This window comes from Coffea arabica, chromosome 7e (assembly GCF_036785885.1).
Source record: "Coffea arabica cultivar ET-39 chromosome 7e, Coffea Arabica ET-39 HiFi, whole genome shotgun sequence".
Lineage (NCBI taxonomy): Eukaryota > Viridiplantae > Streptophyta > Magnoliopsida > Gentianales > Rubiaceae > Coffea > Coffea arabica.
The window spans coordinates 18,006,258-18,026,489 of NC_092323.1; the positions used below are offsets into that span (position 1 = coordinate 18,006,258).

At 34.6% G+C, this 20,232-nt stretch overlaps 1 protein-coding gene across 1 annotated transcript; it reads left to right on the plus strand.

Moving 5' to 3' along the window:
• The first annotated feature begins 1,067 nt into the window (after positions 1-1,067).
• On the plus strand, positions 1,068-2,677 carry LOC140010906 (uncharacterized). Its single transcript, XM_072058532.1, has 2 exons — positions 1,068-1,808; positions 2,403-2,677. The coding sequence occupies exons 1-2, from the start codon at positions 1,147-1,149 to the stop codon at positions 2,461-2,463; spliced, it is 723 nt and encodes a 240-aa protein (XP_071914633.1). The 5' UTR covers positions 1,068-1,146; the 3' UTR covers positions 2,464-2,677.
• Positions 2,678-20,232: the final 17,555 nt, after the last annotated feature.

Sequence of the window (20,232 nt, forward strand, 5' to 3'; positions counted from 1 at the left end):
TTTTCTTTTTTTTTTTAAGGTTGAATTGTCATAAAGCGAAAAGAGTTTATCAAATATGACTGAAGCCACATACATAAAGCTCAATGCAAAGAACAAAAATCAGCTGGCAGCGAAACTATTTTTTATTTGTTGTTAGATTGGTTTCAACTACTCGAAGAAGTATAGATTTCATAGGATAATGCCACAATAATAACTATATATGCTGCTTGTCTGTTTATTGAACTCTTATTTCTCCAATCAGCACCTGATACAAGGCTTCTTATCACAAATTACCTAATTGGGTCCGTTTGGATTAGCTATTTTTGGAAATGTTTTTCAAAAATTTTACTGTAACAGAGTTTGATATTTTGAGAAAATATTTTGGGATATTTAAGAGTAGAAGAGTTTTTAGAATATATTTTGAGATATTTTTAAATATTAAAAAAAATTAGATTACTTTTTAGAGTATCTTTTAAAGTACTTTTTAAAAATTTTAATAGTATTTGAAAAACTAGTATTTGAAAAATTAGTTTTTGCAAACTGGAAATCATTTGTCTTTTAGAAAGTACGGGGGAAAGGAATTAGTCAGCAGAAAATGTGTATAAACAGAGAGTTAAGTTTTTGTTCTAAGGCTCGTTTGATGTGTTATGCATTTACATTAGATACAAATTCCAGTACATGAATTAGATAATTCTTAATTGAACCAACCACCCAAAAACAGAAAACAATTATAAAACAAAAATAAAACCTTTGAAGGCAGATGCTATTTCTGAAATCAGCTTGCCAGGTGAAACTTCAGACTTCATTACATATGCTAGAGTCTTAAAAAAAAGAGATTTATATTGACTAAGTCTGAGGTTCCAGAAACTCTTCTTGAGGAAAAATAATTTAAATAATTCCAGTGCTACTAAAGAAATCCCCTATTAAAAGGAAGGCAATTTTTTTTTTTTTTCTCCAGACGGCAAAAGTGCATTTGTCCCCTACCTCTGACACCCCAGGATCAAACCTGAAGATCTATATCTATACCCTGCTCCCGGTTGTCCTCCTTCCGCTCCTCTTCCCACCACCCCCCCCCCCCAACCCACGATTCTCTTTCAAAGAACAATCAAGTTAGGAAATGATGAGCTACCTTTGTGCTCTCCATCTCATCTGTCAGTCTGATCGCGAATGCAGATGAAGAGAATTCATCAGGTTCGTTTGCAGGATGAGCAACCATCAACAGATAATTGTAAATGTGGTTGTGAAGGAAACGATGAACTAGATTTCGACTCGGAGAATGAGCTCATAGATGATCCCGCCACTTCCTCGCTGCCTCGATGGACGAGTGCGACGGCTCCAAAGGATTTTGTTTGTGGATCTCCTCCTTTCCTGTCATCTAGCAACCAATGCAGGTATTTATCTTCTCAGGAGGGATCAGAAGCTACTGCAGATGGTGAACAGGTGCTCATGGAGATGATGGAGTGTGAGTCTCCATATGAAGAGCTGTCCTTTAAAGATTTTATTAGAGAAGAGCAAAATATGGAAGAGCCCGGACAGGAGGAAGTTGGAAAGGAAGATGGTGGAAGCTGCAAAAGCAAAGTTAAACAGGAGCAAAAAAACAGAAACTCCAAACAGAAGAAAATATCAAGGGATTTTAGCACGGATAGTGAACGTTTACTATTAAAAGTTTTTGTTCCAGTTTTTCTAGGTTCCAAGATGGCAAAAATAATTACCACGACAACACCTTCGAGGATGGCAAGTTCAGATATAGACTCGACTAGCACAGACAGTACTCACCAAAAGATGAATAATACCAACAGCAAAAGTAGCTCAAAGAGCAGGAAAACCAGGTAAATTTCTCTATCTCTGGATCTTATGTGTATGTAACAGACACTTTTGGGAACAGAAACTATGAGCATTTGGTCATCTCATGCAACAGAAACTATCTCATCAAAGCCACCTCAACAATAGAAGTGCTTAAACGCGTAAATCTGTTCTCCGGAGTTTTGAATCAATTCAGACGTTATATTTTGAGAAACATGGTGTTTACTGCTGATGTTTAGGAATTCTAGAATTGTAACTATAGGTGATTCTTTTCTAGACCAGGTAAAAAGATCTGGAAAATTTGCAAAAAAGGGGGTAGGAACCGTGGAAATTCGCAAGTAATGTGTAAGTTTTAAGAAATTTGTAATGGAGTACGGATTATTTTTCATAAATTATAAAAAAAATACTTTTTTATTGCAGGTAGAAATTTACAAATTTATCCTCATATGCATATACTAAAACTTTTGTGTAAAAAAAAAAACACAGTAGAGCTTGTATGTGCACATACATCAAATGTGCATATTCAAGCATACATACATACATATATATATATATATATATATATATATATATATCCTGTGTAAAGCAGTTATGCTAAAAGCATTCATTTTTCCTGGTAGGTGGTCCTTCTGCAGTGGAACATGCAAGCCACCAACACAAAGGGGGTGTCTCTTCTTCTAGGCAGAAACAGCATCACAGCTATATGGATAGTACGTCCATAACTTCTTAAATCTCACCTCTCCACTTCTGATGACAAAAAAAAGAACTGCTGAAGCATATTGTCAGACAAAAAGGGCTTACCAAATCATGATATACGACATTACACGATAAACACTCCATTTGTCCAATTTATGTGGTTTACATTTGGTAAGAGATTTAGAATGCAGATATGGACATTCATGCCCAACTCCCTATCCCACATCGGTTGTGAGTGATGTGTCTGTTCACTACTTAAGGGCCTCAGTACTATCCAAAAATTAGCCTTTTGGGTAGTGCTGTGGATTAGCTTTAGGTTAGTGTGTGTGTGTGTTTCTTGCTGCTGTTGAAAGATATGGACATTCATGCAAGCATGAGATGAATTATGGAACCTCAGTTTAGGGAAAATGTGAACAATGCAGTAGTTATGGCATTAAAATGCCCAGTAAGATTGTTAATTGTTGCATACATTGTGTATATTCCCAGCATTTATCTTTTCCTTTTGAGGGCACAGCTAGCACTTCTAGAATTGAATCAAAAAACATGAATATATATATAGAATTCAGAATTAAGAAAGTAACATGTAATAGTAAGACTCCTGATCTCATCTCCAACAGAGAAAAACTGTGACGAACGTTGCTGAATTCTTTCCTTCCATAATCACAAATCAACTCTTTGAAAAGATTCTCTACAAGAAACACAGACAAACAAGGAAAGCTTCAAAGTAGATAGTATTTTAAATCCCTTTCTGCCAGGAGAGAGAGGCAAATACTGAACGGTTAGTAGCAAAGGTGTATATTTTTTTTCTCTAAATGGTGTTTCTGTATCCAAGAAAACAAAACTTAATGTTTAGAGTTGGATTAAAATTAATATTGTATTCTATTTCAAGAATGAAATTTGATTAATTTCATATAAACATAGAAAAATGTTTTTCATAGTATATTATAGTAATGGTGGCTAAAGCAACTAAACCTGTGACCAAAACACTGCTGTTAATGATGAAATATTACAAGGGTTTTGGTTACATTAATCATAACACATAGGGAGACGAAAAAAAATGGTAGGAAAGAAGAATTAAAATTATTAGGAATTTTGAGAAATTAGATTAAAACTTTTGTTAGCTATCACTTCAGTTGACAAAGTGGATGTTTTCAAATTTTGTTACCTATGACCTTCTTTTAGAAAGGAATCAAGAGTGATATACAATCAACACTCAAACAAGATTTAAAAAAAAAAAACTTAACAAATCTTGGACAACTCTCCTTCCTTCGCGATCCAGTCTGCCTTGCAAGTTCAATTGCTGCACCAGATTTTTAATAATTACTTCCATACGATCCATGTGTAGATCCATACAATTAGAGAGTTCTTGCAATGAAGCGTTTGTAGCAAAGTCCCTGGCTCCATCGTTGGAGTTAGAAAAGCCCTTACGTTCGTTGACCATCTCAGAAAAAACATGCTCAGATATCAACTGATACCAATGAATGCTCTCAAGAAACATTGATAAAATCAACAATAGAAAGTGTTTAATATGTCAAAATATGTCAAAGATAATGAGCCATTACAACTAGGCCAAATTATAGATTTTAGTAGAGATGCAGAAGGAACGGGGAAACAATAAATGGAAGAACTACTTAACGAACATGAAACTGCTATAAACGACTAAACACTAAATTATGAAAGTTACCAAAAATAAACACGAGAACAAAGTTAGAAGCTACTTAGAAAGTAATTAATCATACTAAAAAAAACAGCCTTCTCGGATATCTTTATTAATGGTCCTATCAGATCCTGAATCCAGGGCTCGATGTTCCACATCAGTTTCTTTCACAAATATTTAACCGTTTAAGGTGCTGGGCTATAAGTTAGACAAATTATAAGATTTATTTTGATATCTGGACAAACTTCAGGGGAGCTATGTGTGATTAGCTCAAATTGCAAAAGGAAAATTCGGTCATTTCAAACATATATTTTCCTGATACAAGCATAAGTTTTTTACAGCTAATAATGTGAAGCGGGCACTTCATAAACGCTTTACCATTCAAAGAGTTTGACTGTAATTTGATCAAAGGGTAGATTTTTTTGGCCAAATCTTAGAGAAGGTAAGTGTAATTAATCATATATATAGATATATGATGCATAGAATAATCTACCATCCAAATCTATTTCCAATAAAGGTACCACGTATTTTAAATTTACTATGCAAAATTCTAGCAATATTTCTAATGCCTTAATAGTAATTTCTTGATTATATAGTTGTGTTTTTATAGTTTCTTTTTTTTTTTGGAAGCTTTGAGGGAAAATTTCTAAAAGTGAGTAGTTATTTTTTAAGTAAAATGTCCTATTTCTTCTTACCTTTTCAAATATAGACTCCGGTCGTGTAAATGTGGGAGTTTGCTTGAGAAATTTTGTGATTTATGTTTCTTTCGTATAATACCCTAACTGTAAACTTTACGACTTCCTTATTTTCCCAAACATGAATGTACTTCTACTTATTGTTGGGGCCATTTACATAGTACTGACTTTGAGAATTATTCTTGCAATATTGCCCGGCCCATGAGAGGAACAAAATCAGTATGGCTCTCTATTTTATAACTTAACTTGTTTGAACCTTAGGGTTTTTTCCTTTTGATAAATTTCATATAGGAGGGAAGGATGTCAACTCTATTTTTATTTATTAAAAAAGATGAAGAATACAAAATAAGGAAGCAGAGCTCAACCTGACCTCCAATATAGTACTGCTCCCTTCATTTTGAAATCTAATATAAGGCATATTAATGCTGTCAAGATTGACTAAAGCTCCAACCCTAGAAGGAATATGATCAACCGAATTGAAAATACATTCATCACTCTGGTTCAAATTTGCTAAAGCATCAGCAACGGAATTCACCTGTCGATAAACATGAACAATAGAGCCCTTGAAGCCATGCAAAGTCGCTTGAATCTGTAGCATAGTGTTACAAAGATGCCATTTATATGGACCATTGGAACTCATTAACTGAAAAAGTGATGATGAGTCCACTTCAACTTGCAAATCAGTGAAGCCCGGAGAAATGCAGAGTTGCAGACCAAATAAAAGAGGAAGTCCTCCTGCAAAAAGCACATCAAACTTCCCAAATCGGAAGTAAAGGATAAAAGCAGTATGATATTCTATTTGAATCTATATTTTAGACTTGCAATGTTTTAACAAATGCATTCAATGATCAAGTACTAATTAATTTTCTAGATAAGTCACTATCCATTAATGTCTATTAATGGTGAAGAGTTTAGAATAGTTGGTGAGGTGATAAGGAGCTTTTCCTTTCCCTTAATAAGATTTGAATTCCTCTTCTTATTCAAATAAATCTTGTAACTTAAAATTTTGGCTGTTGAAACTTTGGCAAGTAGAGTTCCACGATAGCGTTTTAGAGTTTGCTTATTTAATTAAGGGGGGTAAGTAATTATTCTTTATATCCAATTTTCTTTTTTCTTTATTTAGCTCCCTATTGCCTTTCTTTGCTATAATCAGTAAGGTTTTGTGAAAATCGAAAGACGTGTTTTTGCATGTTTTGTTCAAGGAGAAAATTTATAGCAATATAACACTCTATACAGTTAACCTTTAAAAGATTTTTTTTTTACGTACCACTAGATCAAATTGGCACGACAATGCAAAAGTACCTGCTTTTGTATATATATCACATACACAAATACAATCACGTTGGAGTAAAAGAATCAAATTACTCCATACAAACTCTGAAGGAACAATGCTTCATGCAAAGAAGATACATACAAAGAATGGTTCTCAACAAGTATTTACTCAAGAAACAAGGAGTAAATACACAACATTACAAACAATGGATCAAAAAAGCATCAAAAGAATTATCAGCAATGATTTGCTGAACAAATGCTTTTAGAAACATTCAAGCTGAACAAAATTCAGAAAAAATCATTTTTACTGTAGCACCGGAAGCACTGTAGCAATCCGGCAAGTTACTATGCAAACACACCAACAAAAGACAACTGTCGCACTGTAGCACGCACTGTAGCAATACTGTAGTACTACGGAAAATTTTGCTATAAATACCCCTCAAACCTAACACATTCCACACACCATTCTAACACCATTTCTTCAAGACAACTTCTCTCTCTAGCTTGAAGAAACTCTCCTCCCTCTCTCTACAAACAAGTTCTTAGTTTTTATATTCTAGTTTTTAGATCAAACAAAGGAGCTTGAAGCTTCATATCCTTGTAAGTTTTCTTTTATTCTTATATTCAATCAAATGGTCGGCTGAGCCGCCTTATATCCATTTGCTTATTCTTATTTTGTTTATACTAATCATACATGGCTGGTTCAACCGCCTATACTAACTAGTGGCAGTCCGACTGCGACCCACTTCCTAACTTTTATGCTTTCCTCCTCTTAATTCTTATTTACTTTCCTGGTTTAAGGGGCTAACCCCTCATCCCGTCTGGTATCAGAGCCTTTGGATCTACATTGTTCCTTCTTGAATATCTGATTTTTCTGACTCCATTTGATGGGTCTGATGGCTCTTGAAATATTGATTCGAGATCTAGCCAATTTTGATAGATCTGATTTTCCAAATATTCCTTGTATTTGAGACTGTCTCTTTATTTTGTTGAAGATCCATGTCTCCTCTGTTTGTCCATTGTATTTGCTGGATAACCATGTTTCCTCTGTATAAGATTCCACTTTGAGGCTTGGGTACTCAATATTAAGTACCTCTAGCTTATCAAGCTGCAATTGTTTGTAAGTTATGAAAGAATATATAGATAATTTAGGAATTTCTTCCTGATTATTATTTGATGATGATTCTGGAATAGCCCAAGAGAATTCATCAAAACTATTCCCAAACTCCAGAAAATATCAACATATATTCTTGACAAGATCAGAAAGAGGCAAAGTTCACAACAAAGATTTCTTCAAAGGCCTTCTTAGATCCCAATACAAGAAGATTAAACCTTGGGAAGTAATAACTTGTGAATAGAACCAACAAACTGACTGGTTTCCCAATCCAACAGAAGATCAGCCCCAAGGAAGAAATCTTGGATCCTTTTACAAACAGTTTAGGCCATTCAGCTACCATACAAGGCCCAATAAACAACCCAAACCTATGAGTTTCAAAACCCTTTTTCCTTCTATCACATAGTAATGTTGCATTCAGGACTTTTGGCCATAGTTATTCAACCCAACCTAGAGAGGAACCCGGTGAAAGAGGTGGGTCAACGGGTTACTGGTTCAACCTGTGGATGAGTGGTCCAACTGGTGCGTCACTACATATATTTAAATATTATTTTTATAATTTTTTATATGGTTGAAACTATAATAAACTATGTTATAGTAAAGACTCAATTAGTCTAATTTATTATAGAATCATTAATTCTTATAAGAATTAACAAAACCTAAATTTAATTAGTAATCCACCAAACTTCAAGTATAAAATTTTACGGAAATGTAATTATCTAGTTTATTTACGAATTTTAAGTGCAAAAGGTTATTAAGAATAATATTTCTCTTTAAAATGAATTGTGTAATATGTTATTTTTTAAATCCATTTCATAATTTATAGAATTTAGGGAATAATAAAATTTTATTAAAAGATTCCAAACAAAATAAGAATAAAACTCTAATATATAATATAGAAGGGGCAAACAAGCACCAAATGAGCTGATGGGCTAGTGGTAAGCGCGCTTAGTCCTTGCATTTGACATCCGAGGTTTGAATCAGCACCGCAGCAACATTTGCTAAACATTTTTTTACCCAAAACCGGGTTCCTTAGAAAATCGTCCGATTCAACCGAATTGGCCGGTTGAACTGTCGGTCCGTTGAAAAGTCAACGGTTCTCTTGTACAAATGATCCAATTACAAAATCGGCCCTGTTTCATGGACGGTTCGCTGGATTGACCGGTTGAACCGCCGGGCCGGGCCGGGTTTAATAACTATGCTTTTGGCCCAACTTGCCAACATAGCTGCCCATATGAAGAAAAAAATCATTACTTTATACATTTTTATTTTTATTTGAACTTTGCATTATGTGACATGTGTATAGTACTCCCATATATGTTTTTTTATATATTGTGGTTTCATGGTTTTTTTCTTAATTTACATGGACTTTTGTCGGTTTTGTGCTCTACGGGTTATGGCATTTTGTTTAGTATGAACTTCATGGATTTTTTTGTTGGCTTTAAGCAATAGATAAATTATCTTACCATAAAAAATTCAAAGGCCTAGATAAACTATTTATGAGTTTGTCTAACAGGTGCTCATTGAATTAATACTTGTTAAAATATATTTTGGGTGTCATATTTTTAGAAATGTAACATTATTTAGGTAAAGTAAATAAGTACAAGAGAGAATGTATAAGATTAAATAGAGAAAGTATATAAATGTAAGAGAAGATAATAATTATTAGCAAATATATTTAAATGTGTTAATAAATACCAAATGGGTTTATTACTTTTTCTTACCAAGAGGTGGCTGCCAAAAGTGGTGATTGGCACTGTAGCAAATTGCAGGACAGAAAGTCCCAAGCTTTAATTTGCCATGGATAGGAGCATCCTAAAATTTATTAGGGGAAGAAAAAGAGATTAGGACAAAGAAATAAAAGAAACGGTAAAATTCAAAAGCTATGCCTTTAATCACCAAAGAGATCTTGGTATAGTGGCTACAGTTGAGGTTACAAGAATTAGAGAGTTTATATTCAAATTTTTTTTCCTTTCCACTTCTTAAACCTCACCCCTCTCCTACTAAACAAAAACAATTTAAAAAAATGCATGTAATCACACAACTAGCAAGGAAAAAGGGTAGGGATTTCCTTGAGAGCAATGAGCTATGCTTATCCTAATACGTTTAATTTGATGAAAGCAATTAAGATAACTTTGACAATAGGAGGAATGGGCTGGGTAGCTCAAGAAAAGGAAGTGTAAATGAAAAGTTCTAGATTTGAGCCTTCACACTTATACTATTAAAAAATTAACTTTGAAAATTGATGGTTTGACCACAATCTACATTTAATATTGTTAGGTTTAGTTTTAAGAAATTGATAAACGAGAATAATAGAATTTTTGGCAACTCAATAATGACAATAACAAAACAAATAAATCAAACAGAGAAACACAAAATTTACGTGGTTTGGTCTAATTGACCTACGTCCATGGGTGATGGGGTAGCAAATTTATTATAACAGAAAGAGAGTACAAAAGAGGGGATACAAAAACCTAGAAAATAATTTCCGAGTCCAAAATGCACCTAAAACTAAAAATACAAAAGATTCTAAACAGCACTAAATGCTTAATAGCCCAAAGGCGCATGACTTGGTCTTTTGGTTTGATGCAAAACCCAAACTTCTCTCAGGGGTGCGGGCCCCCCAAAACTCTCTTGGATTGGTACACATGGCACTTGAGCTGGTGCCCTTTGCACAATTAAACTTACTTAACTCCACTATATTTATAACCACCAAAAGGAGATACTTCTTTATAAAAGTTCCGATGTGGGATACAAAAACACACTCAACAAATGCTCGAGCGACTGATACAGTTATGAATAGTTAAGCAATTAAGACTATAAAATCTAGAAAGTTATGTGCCTATTTTATGTCATTTACTTCGTAAGCTAGCTACTTACTCGACTATTGATTTGAAAACTACCAAAAATAATTTAGAAATTTCTAAGTTTAGTTTCAGATGCCAACACATCTTATATCACAAAAGAAATCCAATATAAAATTTATAACAATGATCAATCTAATTTCAGACCAGTCATTTCTTGTAGAGTTTCTTTGTAATCAAATACAATTGGGCACCTTGGTAGTTGGCTTTGAGACTGCAAACGAATCAAACTACTCACAAGTCGATCTCGAGCGACTCAAGTTCGGTCAACATCGAGTTCGAGCTAACCAAATCAAACTCGAACTCGAATTCAATCTCGAAAATACTAAGTTCGTTAGTTCGCGAACCGATTCGAGCTCGATTATAGATATATATATTTTTTATTATTTTTATTTTAATAGTCAAATTACATATATATTCATAATATTTTATTATTTGTTAAGAAAAATTATTATTTTATTTATTTTTTAAAAATAAAATAATTTTTTTTTTATTTTTTTAAGCTCGAGCTCGACTCAAATTTGAGTCGACCTCGAGCTTGAACTTGACATTTTGATCTCGTCGAGCTTGAGTTCGAGTTTCGTAAAATTATGTTGAGACTTGATTCGATTAGACCGAAGTTTGACTCGACTCAACTCTTTTACACAGCTAGTTGATTTGATATAAACTATAAAAGGAACTACACACATCCTTTCAAAGTATGATCTGCAAATCCCTGAATTCAATAATACAAACTCTCATGACTAGTCAAAATCTCATAACTATATTATTTTAAAAAAAATACAATACTACTCTTTAACCTTATCATCTTGAATGTTTTTAACTGTTGAACATCCTTAGATGACATCTGTCACTTTGGGCAATTCCTCCCATTTTTGCCTTCACATCTCCCTTAAAACAAGCACTCATGTGTTTTTAATTGGCAATGCTCTAGCTTACTATACCTTCAATTGCATGATTGATTTGTTTACTAGTGTAGTTGATTTTGAATAAATATTGTTTTCATCCCCAATATCATATCGGTGTGCAAAAGAGAAAGTAATGCACAATAGATGAGAATGTAAAATGATGAAAACATAGTCAGAAATCTACCCTGACATTTTTGACAGCTCTCTTGAACTTTCAAAATTATCACTTAGCTACCCTTTGATTTCTCCGTAACAATTAGTAATATTTAAAAGCTAACTTAAGGAGAGAGAAGAAAACTTCAGGTCACAAATGCCTTTTCATAGTCCTACATATAAGTTTATTGCAAGTATTGCAAAACTATTTACAATATTATTCATAAATAAAAGGTTGGAATTCAAAGACAAAAGTATGGAGATGTAGCACATATTTAATACAAATATTTTAATCGTGGTTACTCAAATTGCAAAAATTAATTAGTTTTTTTCATTTAGAGGTTCAATTTTGTTATATAGCACTTATTTACTGCAAAAACAAAAATAGTCCGCTTTCTTACCTTTGATGCTCTGATTAAACATTAATTAACAATGGAAGAACACTCTCAAAAACTTTTTAACAAAGTCTACCAGCTAGTTGTCGCACCTTCTTCCTTGAAGGAAAAGGACTCTTACGAGCTATAGTTGTAAATGGTAGCTCACTATAAGGATATACAAAACAAAACTATCTTAATGTTAGGTATATAATTGAATCGAAATTACAAGAAAACAGGCTTATTGTGATGCCAGAATTGTGCCACAAAAAGTCAGAAAAGTGCCGCAAAAACCTTTTAGCGGCACAAAAGTGACAGAATTCAATTGTGTCACAAAAGTAGCTGTTACAAAAGAAGACAACGCAATTTGGGGACGTGCCACATGTATTTGCATCACTTTTTGCAATGCTAGTTTGAGTGTCGCCACTCTACTTGCAGTAAAAAAAAGTGCCGCCAAAAATGTCCACAATGTTATGCGACATAAACTTGTGTCGCAAAAAAGTCACTAATATAAAGGCCAAAAATCAATTTTTTTTAGTACAATATTTATCCTACTCAAATATACTAAAATCGAATATCATAACAAAATTAAAGTTCCACAGTACACTAGAATAAAGTATCATACACTATTTTAGTCAAATTCTACAAACTTTATCATTTAATATAGTTCACTCCAATGACGAGATGACATATATCCCAAGAAATGCTTGTCTTCAAAAGCACAACTTCATCATACATCTCTCAAAAATATTTTCATATCTCAAAATCCTGAAATAACACAAAAATATGGTCATAACCATTCTTCAATACCCAATAGAACTACATTCACTAAAATTCACTTCCAAATTTGGGAAAGTAACCCATACCCATTACCCAATAGAACTATATCCAATAAAATTCCAAGGTGGGAGGAGGAGAATTGAAGAAGAAGAATGAGCAGACTCCTAAGATAAAAGGTGTGCTCCACCATCTACTAAAGAAATACAATCTAAGGACCACACAACTTCCTTATAGACAATAAACTTCACAATACTAGAGTTTCACACGCATCTATGTTTATAAATTTTACCATGCACAGTAAAAAAAACGTGAAGCAAGCCATGCTATATAGCTACAAGCATGGATTCTCAGGTTTTTAGCAACACTAAGTTCAACACAAGCATAATTCTTGTCAAGCAAGTAGCAAATTTGGTGAGGATCGTGGCTATAAAAGTCATAAGGAGGTTCAATACACAATAACTAGAAAGATTCGTTTGCATTAGGGTCTAGGAATGCGTTCAAAGAAGGTAGAAAATAGTACATGATCATCAGTATATGAAGGCAATATCCAGTTATTTATTTATGCTAAGAGAGTACCAGCAATTAGACAAGAAGAAACTTAAAGACGTCTTGAAACGAAATACAGTAATTGAAAGGTAATCCCCTTTGTTTGTTACTATCTGCTGAAGTCTTTTTATTGGCCTATGTTCCAGACAAAACACTTGAGATAAGAAAAGGAGCTAAAACTCAGCTAAGAACAATGTCAAAGGACTTGTTTGTGCAGATTTGTACACTTATTGTGACCAACACGACCTCTGGATCCTCATTAAATCAGTCTATCTCATCCAATTTGCCCCTTCAGAACTACGCTTTTGCATATGTTGACAAAAGCAATCCATGTATTTATCTAAGTAGATCGTTCTTGCACAATTCACACATTTATGTTTACATACTTCTGAATGCGTCATAAGCTGCCAAAAAGTGTTGCTTCGACATTGATTGTACTATTTTCGAAGGTAAACTCACCCCAAGACTTTAGCCAATTTCGACCCATAAGTCTCTGCAACTTTGTCAATAAAGTCATTTCAAAAACCCTGACTGTTCGTTTGTTAAAGGTGCTGCCAAGTATTATTTCTTCTCAGCAGAGTGACTTTGTTAAGCGTAGGCAAATTTTTGACAATTTTCTGTTGGCCCAGGAGTTTGTGTTTGATATTCATCGGAAGAATACAGGGGGAAATGTAGTACAAAAGCTTGATGTGGCCAAAGCTTATGATAGAGTCTCTTGGCCTTTTTTGTTACAAGTGTTAAGAAGGTTTGGGTTTGTCGAGGTGTGGATAGATATGAGAGGCTTATTTCGAATGTGTGGTTCTCAGTAATAATTAATGGTACGCCTCAGGGATTCTTTAAATCTAGTCGTGGATTGAGACAAGGAGATCCGATATCATCAGTGCTCTTTGTGATTAGTGCTGAAGTTCTCTCTCACCTTCTGAACTCTTAGGTTAGCAATCGGGGTTTTACGCCTTTTAGAGTTTTGTTGGGTTGTCCGCCTGTTACTCATTTAGCTTACGCAGATGATATTATTATCTTTTCTAGTGGTTTGAAGCGATCTGTGCAGTTGGTTATAAAGGCTCTAGACACTTATGTCTCAGTGTCAGGACAAAAGGTGAACCAGCAAAAGAGTTGTGTCTTGTCTCATCTAAATTTTTTCGGGATCAAAAAACACTCTATTGTAGAAATAACTGGGTTTCAATCAAAGGAGTTTCCGGTTAAATATTTGGGTTGCCCCTTATATGTAAGGTGGCGGGAGAGATGTTACTTTTCGGGAGTTTGTAACTCGGTCACGAGTGAGGTGTTATCATGGAAAGAGAGGCTACTTTCGCATGGTGGTAAATTAGCTCTAATAAAGAGTGTGTTGTCTTCTATGCCTATTCATACATTCGCTGCGTCAATCTCTCCCAAGTCGATTTTTAGCACGTTGGATAAAATTTTTGCTAATTTTCTATGGAGCTCCTCAGAGGCTGGGCCACGATTTCATTGGATAAAATGGGACCAGTTGTGCAAATCATATGACAGGGGGATGCGAGTTTGAGATCCTCGAAGCATGTGTTTGATGCCTTCTCAATAAGACTATGGTGGCATTTCTGGCTGCGGCAATCTTTGTGGGCTGAGTTCATGCACTGTAAATATTGCCCCAATCTTCATCCTTGTTTTGCTGATGCTTCTCCCGGGGATTCTTGGACTTGGAAGAGAATGGTGTCTATCCAGGGTGTTGCTAAGCAACATGTCAGTTGGGTTTTGGCTAGAGGTAATATGAGTTTTTGGCATGATAGTTGGTTGGGAACAGGTCCATTATGTCGACAAGTGGACACTTTTCAGGGATGTGCAATTTTCGATTTTGTTGAACAGGGCTGCTAGAATGTACAACGGTTAAGCACTGTAGTGCCTAGCCGATGAGTGGGGCAGATTTTGTGTGTTGCGCCTCCTTCTCTAGACCAAGCAGATACCATGGTTTGTTCCAAGTAATTCAGGTGACTTCTCATTAGCATCGGCCTACCAGATTGCTTGAGAAGGTGGAAACAGCTTCTAGCTCTACTCGTTGCTCTGGCTTCAAGGATTGCCAACAAAGATTTCTTTTATCATGTTAAGATTGATAGGATCCCGTTTGCCGGTGATGGACAGGTTGCATAAACTTGGCATATTAGGCCCAGCCCTTCTCGTTGTTTTTGCTGTCTGCATCCATGTCAAGAGTTATTGATCACATTTTCTGCACTAGAGAGGTGGCAAAGAGAATTTGGGGGTATTTTGAAGGGGTGATTGGAGGGTTTAGGGTTTCCTCTAGGTAAGACACAAGGTGGTTAGCTGGTGGTTGAAGCCTACTCGGAACCCGTATCTCCAGTATCATTTTCGCCTACTGCCGTCTCTAATCTATTGGAATTTGTGGAAGATGCGGAACAAATTTGTGTTTGAAGGTCATCTGCTGTCCGTGGTTCATGTTTGTGCGATAATTTTTGGTGATCTCAGGGACATTCTTCATCTTAAATTTAAAGGCAACATTACCAATGGACAAGATTAGCCCCTTTTTTTTGGTATGGTGGCTGATCTGCAAAGGGTTTACAAAACCTTGGTGGTTTGATGGAGGTTGATAAGAATATATTTTACGTATTTTTAGTGTATTTTATTAGTTAATTTTGGTTTGATTATTTAGTTTTATAACTAAAATAACTAAGGTTTTGGTAAAAATCTATAGTTTATGTTAAAGTGGCTAACATTGCATTTCTATTGATTTTTTATGGTAAAAACTTCATATTTTGTAGGTTTAATGATTCAATCATCAAATGAAGTGCATTGAGAAGATATTTGGATGATTGATGATGGCTTAAAATGGTGAAAATAAAATATGAAGTGTAAAAGGAAGAAATGCAATTTGAGGACAAAAAAATCAAGAAAAGTCAGTTTTGACAACTCAGACATATTTTCATATTTTGACTATATCTGGAGCTACACATATTGGATTGAGGTGATCTTTATACCATTTTGAAATTAAGAGATAGATCTAAATTCGGTATGAAGACATCAGAATCCAATTCAGCTGATTACTCAGTCAAAATACCAAAATTCAATACTGCTATCCAAAGTTGAAAACAGGGGTTTGATCAGGTGTTAGTATTTCGGTCATATCTCAGTCTACAAAACTCCGATTTGGATTATTTTTAAAGCATTGGAAAGCTAATTCAAAGGGCTAAAACTTTTGTGTTTTACACAAAAGCTATTTCGGCCTCCATCATAGAGAAAATTGCAGTGGAAATGAAGCCAAAAACACAGAATTGAAAACGCGAGTTGATAAAACGCGACTGAAAGCCGCGTTTTGTGTAGGCGCGTTTTGTAGCCGAAATTCTGTAATTTGTTCAGCCATTTCTCTTGTGTTCAGACTACTTTCCAGCTATAAGTTGCAAGGGAATTCGGTGCTCATGGTTCAGAAGACAAAAGGGTAGACAATATGGCTTATTTTCAAGTCAAAAACATTTGTTATTGACTATCTTAACAATTTCAGATTTGGGAATCAAGTATGGAAAATTTGACCAGTGGAAAATGAGTTTTGGAGTAGTTTATATGTAGAGACATTTGGGAGGTCTGAGATTATTGTACGGGAGAAGCTTGAAGTTTGCAGAAATGTAGTTCTTTCATTTCCTTAGTGTAGGATAGTTTTAACTAGTCAGTTCATCTTTCTTGTTTATTAGTTAGATGAAGAAGAGGTTTGAGGATGAAGAAGGCAAGGAGATGAACTCATATGACAAGGGTTACATTTCTTTCCAATTCTTTATCTTTTGTACTTGATTCCAAGTTTAGCTAATATACAAGTTCTGGAATTTATGTTATTTATGTGTCTTTAAAGTTTATGTCTTGGGTTTGGTTGAACTTTCTATGATTGTTAGTGCTTATTATTTGGCAATTTGACTGTTATGATTTCAGCAAGTTATTTAGCACTTTAGCTCTTTAAATCATGATTAATCGGGTACCATTAATTGTGATTATCTAAGGTGTTATTTCTGCAATGAAAATTGAGAATTAACATTAGTTCAATAAGTGCTAAACATGGAGAGTACACTCACGAGAGTAGAGGTGCATCTATGGGGTTTTGGTGATTAATTTCATGTAATTTTATTGAAGAAATGAACTTATAGCTAATTTCATAACCATGAGAATAGGTATGGATTAGTTATGAGTATAATTGATTCACTACGAAAGTAGGATTCAAATGCATACGGAAATTACACCATAACTAGCTTAGATGTAATACTCAATAATCCAAAAATGGTAATTGCATGAGTAGTTAGAGATACCATAACCTAAGGAGCATTCATTTGTTATTTTGTATAATTTCAGTAGGTTAAATTTGTTATAATTCATTGATAGTCTAAATAATATAGAAGGTTTAGTAATACCGGTAATTGTTCACTCTTTCTCATGGGATCGACCCGATATATACCCTAAACTACTAATTGACCTGTATACTTGCAGTAAACGGGTGTAATTCGATTTTTTAACTTGTACGTATATAGCAAATACCCGTCAGAGGTGTCCAGTGCAACATGTGGTCAAGTTGAACTCAGATGGTTGTTCTAGAGGTAACCCGGGTGTGAGTGGAGGTGGGGGGATGCTTCGGTGTTCGGAAGGAAGGTTTCTTTTGAGATACTCGTGTTTCTTTGGGAAGATGACGAGTTTGCAGGCTGAATTGAAAGCGCTGATTTATGGTGATAGGCTGGCTATTGCCTGTGGGTATTCTGATTTGCACTTAGAATCTAACTCTTTGGTACTAGTTCAGGTCACCCAAGGGAAAGCACAGTGTCCATGGCGGTTGCGAGGGCACTTACAGGAACTGCTAAAAGATAGAAGGTTCTTTAGAGAGGTGTCACACTGCTTTCGGGAAGCGAATAAACCGGCTGACTGACTTGCAAACATTGGAGTGGATTCAGGAATATCTTCAACGTATGACTCATTTCGTGATTTGCCTCGCTTGGTGAGAGGTGACTTTGCTCTTGATCGGTCGGGAATTCCAAGCTTTCGTAGAGTTAGAGTGTAGCAAGTTAAGGTAGAAATAGTGCTCTTTTGTTTTTGCTTTACGTGTATGACCTCCTTATATTTTATCAAATAAAGTCACTATTTATTAATAAAACAAAAAAATACTTCTGAATGCAAATCCAGGCTTAACAAGCATAAGGAACTATATCAACAGTACAATAGGCATATTCTTAGCGAGTAAAATTGGTCTTCTATCACAAGCATAAAAAGAATAGAGTTATTTCCAGAAACTTTTTCAATACCTCAAGCAAGTTTGCAAGTAGTCCTGCTTCTTTTTTTCTTTGTATAGTGGTTCTAATATAACAAAAGACTAGTCAATTCAATATCAACAAGGAACTGATGCACAAATAGTAGTCAACAAGGAAAATGATAGACCAAGACAAAAGCGAGCCTAACATAAAACCAAATAATACCATATTAAGGTCGAAGTAGAATGCAGGGTATCAAGGAGACTAATATGAACATAAGGAATCATAAATTGACATGCAGTGGAAATGATCCCACAATTAATATTTTTTCATATTAATCAATATTAACTTCATCTAATATTGACATTATGAACTTCATATAATAAAATGTTAGCATTATGTTCCAAAATTAGAGTTAATCATCAGCCTCGTTTTCTTGTTGGGCTTCATCAAAAAAATCATCATCATCACATTTATCGTCAATCGTATTGCCAACCCAAGATTATCCTCATCAGAGAAGAATCCATCATCAACTTCAGCAACATGTGTTTTGGATTTTGTAGTTCATGCATCAAGTATAACTCCATCAACACCTCCCCTAACGCATGAAACATTACCATCCTCAGAATTATTGTGATTAACATGTTGCCACGCAGAATGCTCATCCTAGATATCTTCACATATATCAATTTCTGGATCAATAATAAAAAGATCTCGAGGGCTCATCTTGACAACTTATTCCATTTGGGTTCCAATGCATCTCGAACATACCAAGCTTGTTGTGCTAGAAAGGCAAGGATGAAAGGCAACTATGCTGCACTATCTAAATTCTAATATACCATCATCAAATATGGGTATATAACCACAAAGTTAGGATTTTTAGCTAAATTTTAGGGTGTCACTTTCCAAGAATAGCTCAGTTTTAGTAGAAAAGACATGGCAAAATAAACAAAACAACAAACACGGCAAAAAGTTGATAATACTCAAAGGTATTTAAAAGTCCATAGAGAGAATGAAATTTGACCTCAAATCAAGTTAAATTCATGTTAAGAATCCAAAAGTCCTACTTTAACAACACATATTCATTCTCCAACTATACATATATATATATACATATAATTATTGCTTCTTTTGAGAAAAGAAGTTAACAATTACAAATGATATAGAAATAATTAAAAGGGAATTAGACTGGTACTGGAGTAGGGACTCCGGCTGAATAATGAGGTACTTATTTCCCTTTGTTGCCAAGGAGTTTACTTAATCCTATATACCAGAACTTAACTTAAAGATTTTCTTGCTTCTTTTGAGAAAAGAAGTTAACAATTCTGAATGATACAGAAATAATTGAAAGGGAATTAGACTGGTACTGGAGCAGGGACTCCGGCTGTGCAATGAGATACTTATTTCCCTCTATTGCCAATGAGTTTATCTGCAATGAGGGACTTCGGCTGTGCAATGAGGGATATCTTTGCTATCCTTTTGCTTATCTGGGGTCTAGTAATTGTTTCAGTTTGGTATTTCTATTGCAAAGATAAAACAAAGAAACAAACCTAAGAATCGAATAAGAAACAAACGCAAAATTGAGATAAAACTATCGCTAGGTATAAGTCTCACAATTTTCCTTTGAGAATCTACTTAAGCTATTTCTACTGCAAAGAATAAAGATGAAGGAGGTGGAATTAGGTTTCAAAGAGAGCGAGAAAGATTAATTGATCAACATTTAGGATCAAAGAGATTAGCAAATATTGTATTCCGACACAACAGAGATTTTGATATAGAAATTGAAAAAAAAAAGGTCGGAGTACAGGTTTCGACTGAGGATAGCATCTTTGTTGCAATGTAAACTGAACCGAATAACTTTGTCACTGCTTCTACTTCAGCTAGTGAATTATAATTCCTTTTTGTTGGCAAATACTTCTTGAAACCTTAGAGATCGGAAGTTTAGATTGGGAAATTAGGCACTTTGAAGACATTAGAGATTCAATAGTAAATGAAAATTCAGAATCAAAGCAGGATCGAAATTGTTAAAAGAGGAATTTGAAGCTAGGTTTTCAGATTTGAGAGAGAAGATGGAAATTTCTTGAAAGTTTGGAGAAAGTCCTGACTGAGAGATAGAGAGACAAAATGAGAATATCAGCTAATTTGTCTCAGCCTCTCAGGGGACCAACTTTGCGTCAATTTGTAGTCAAG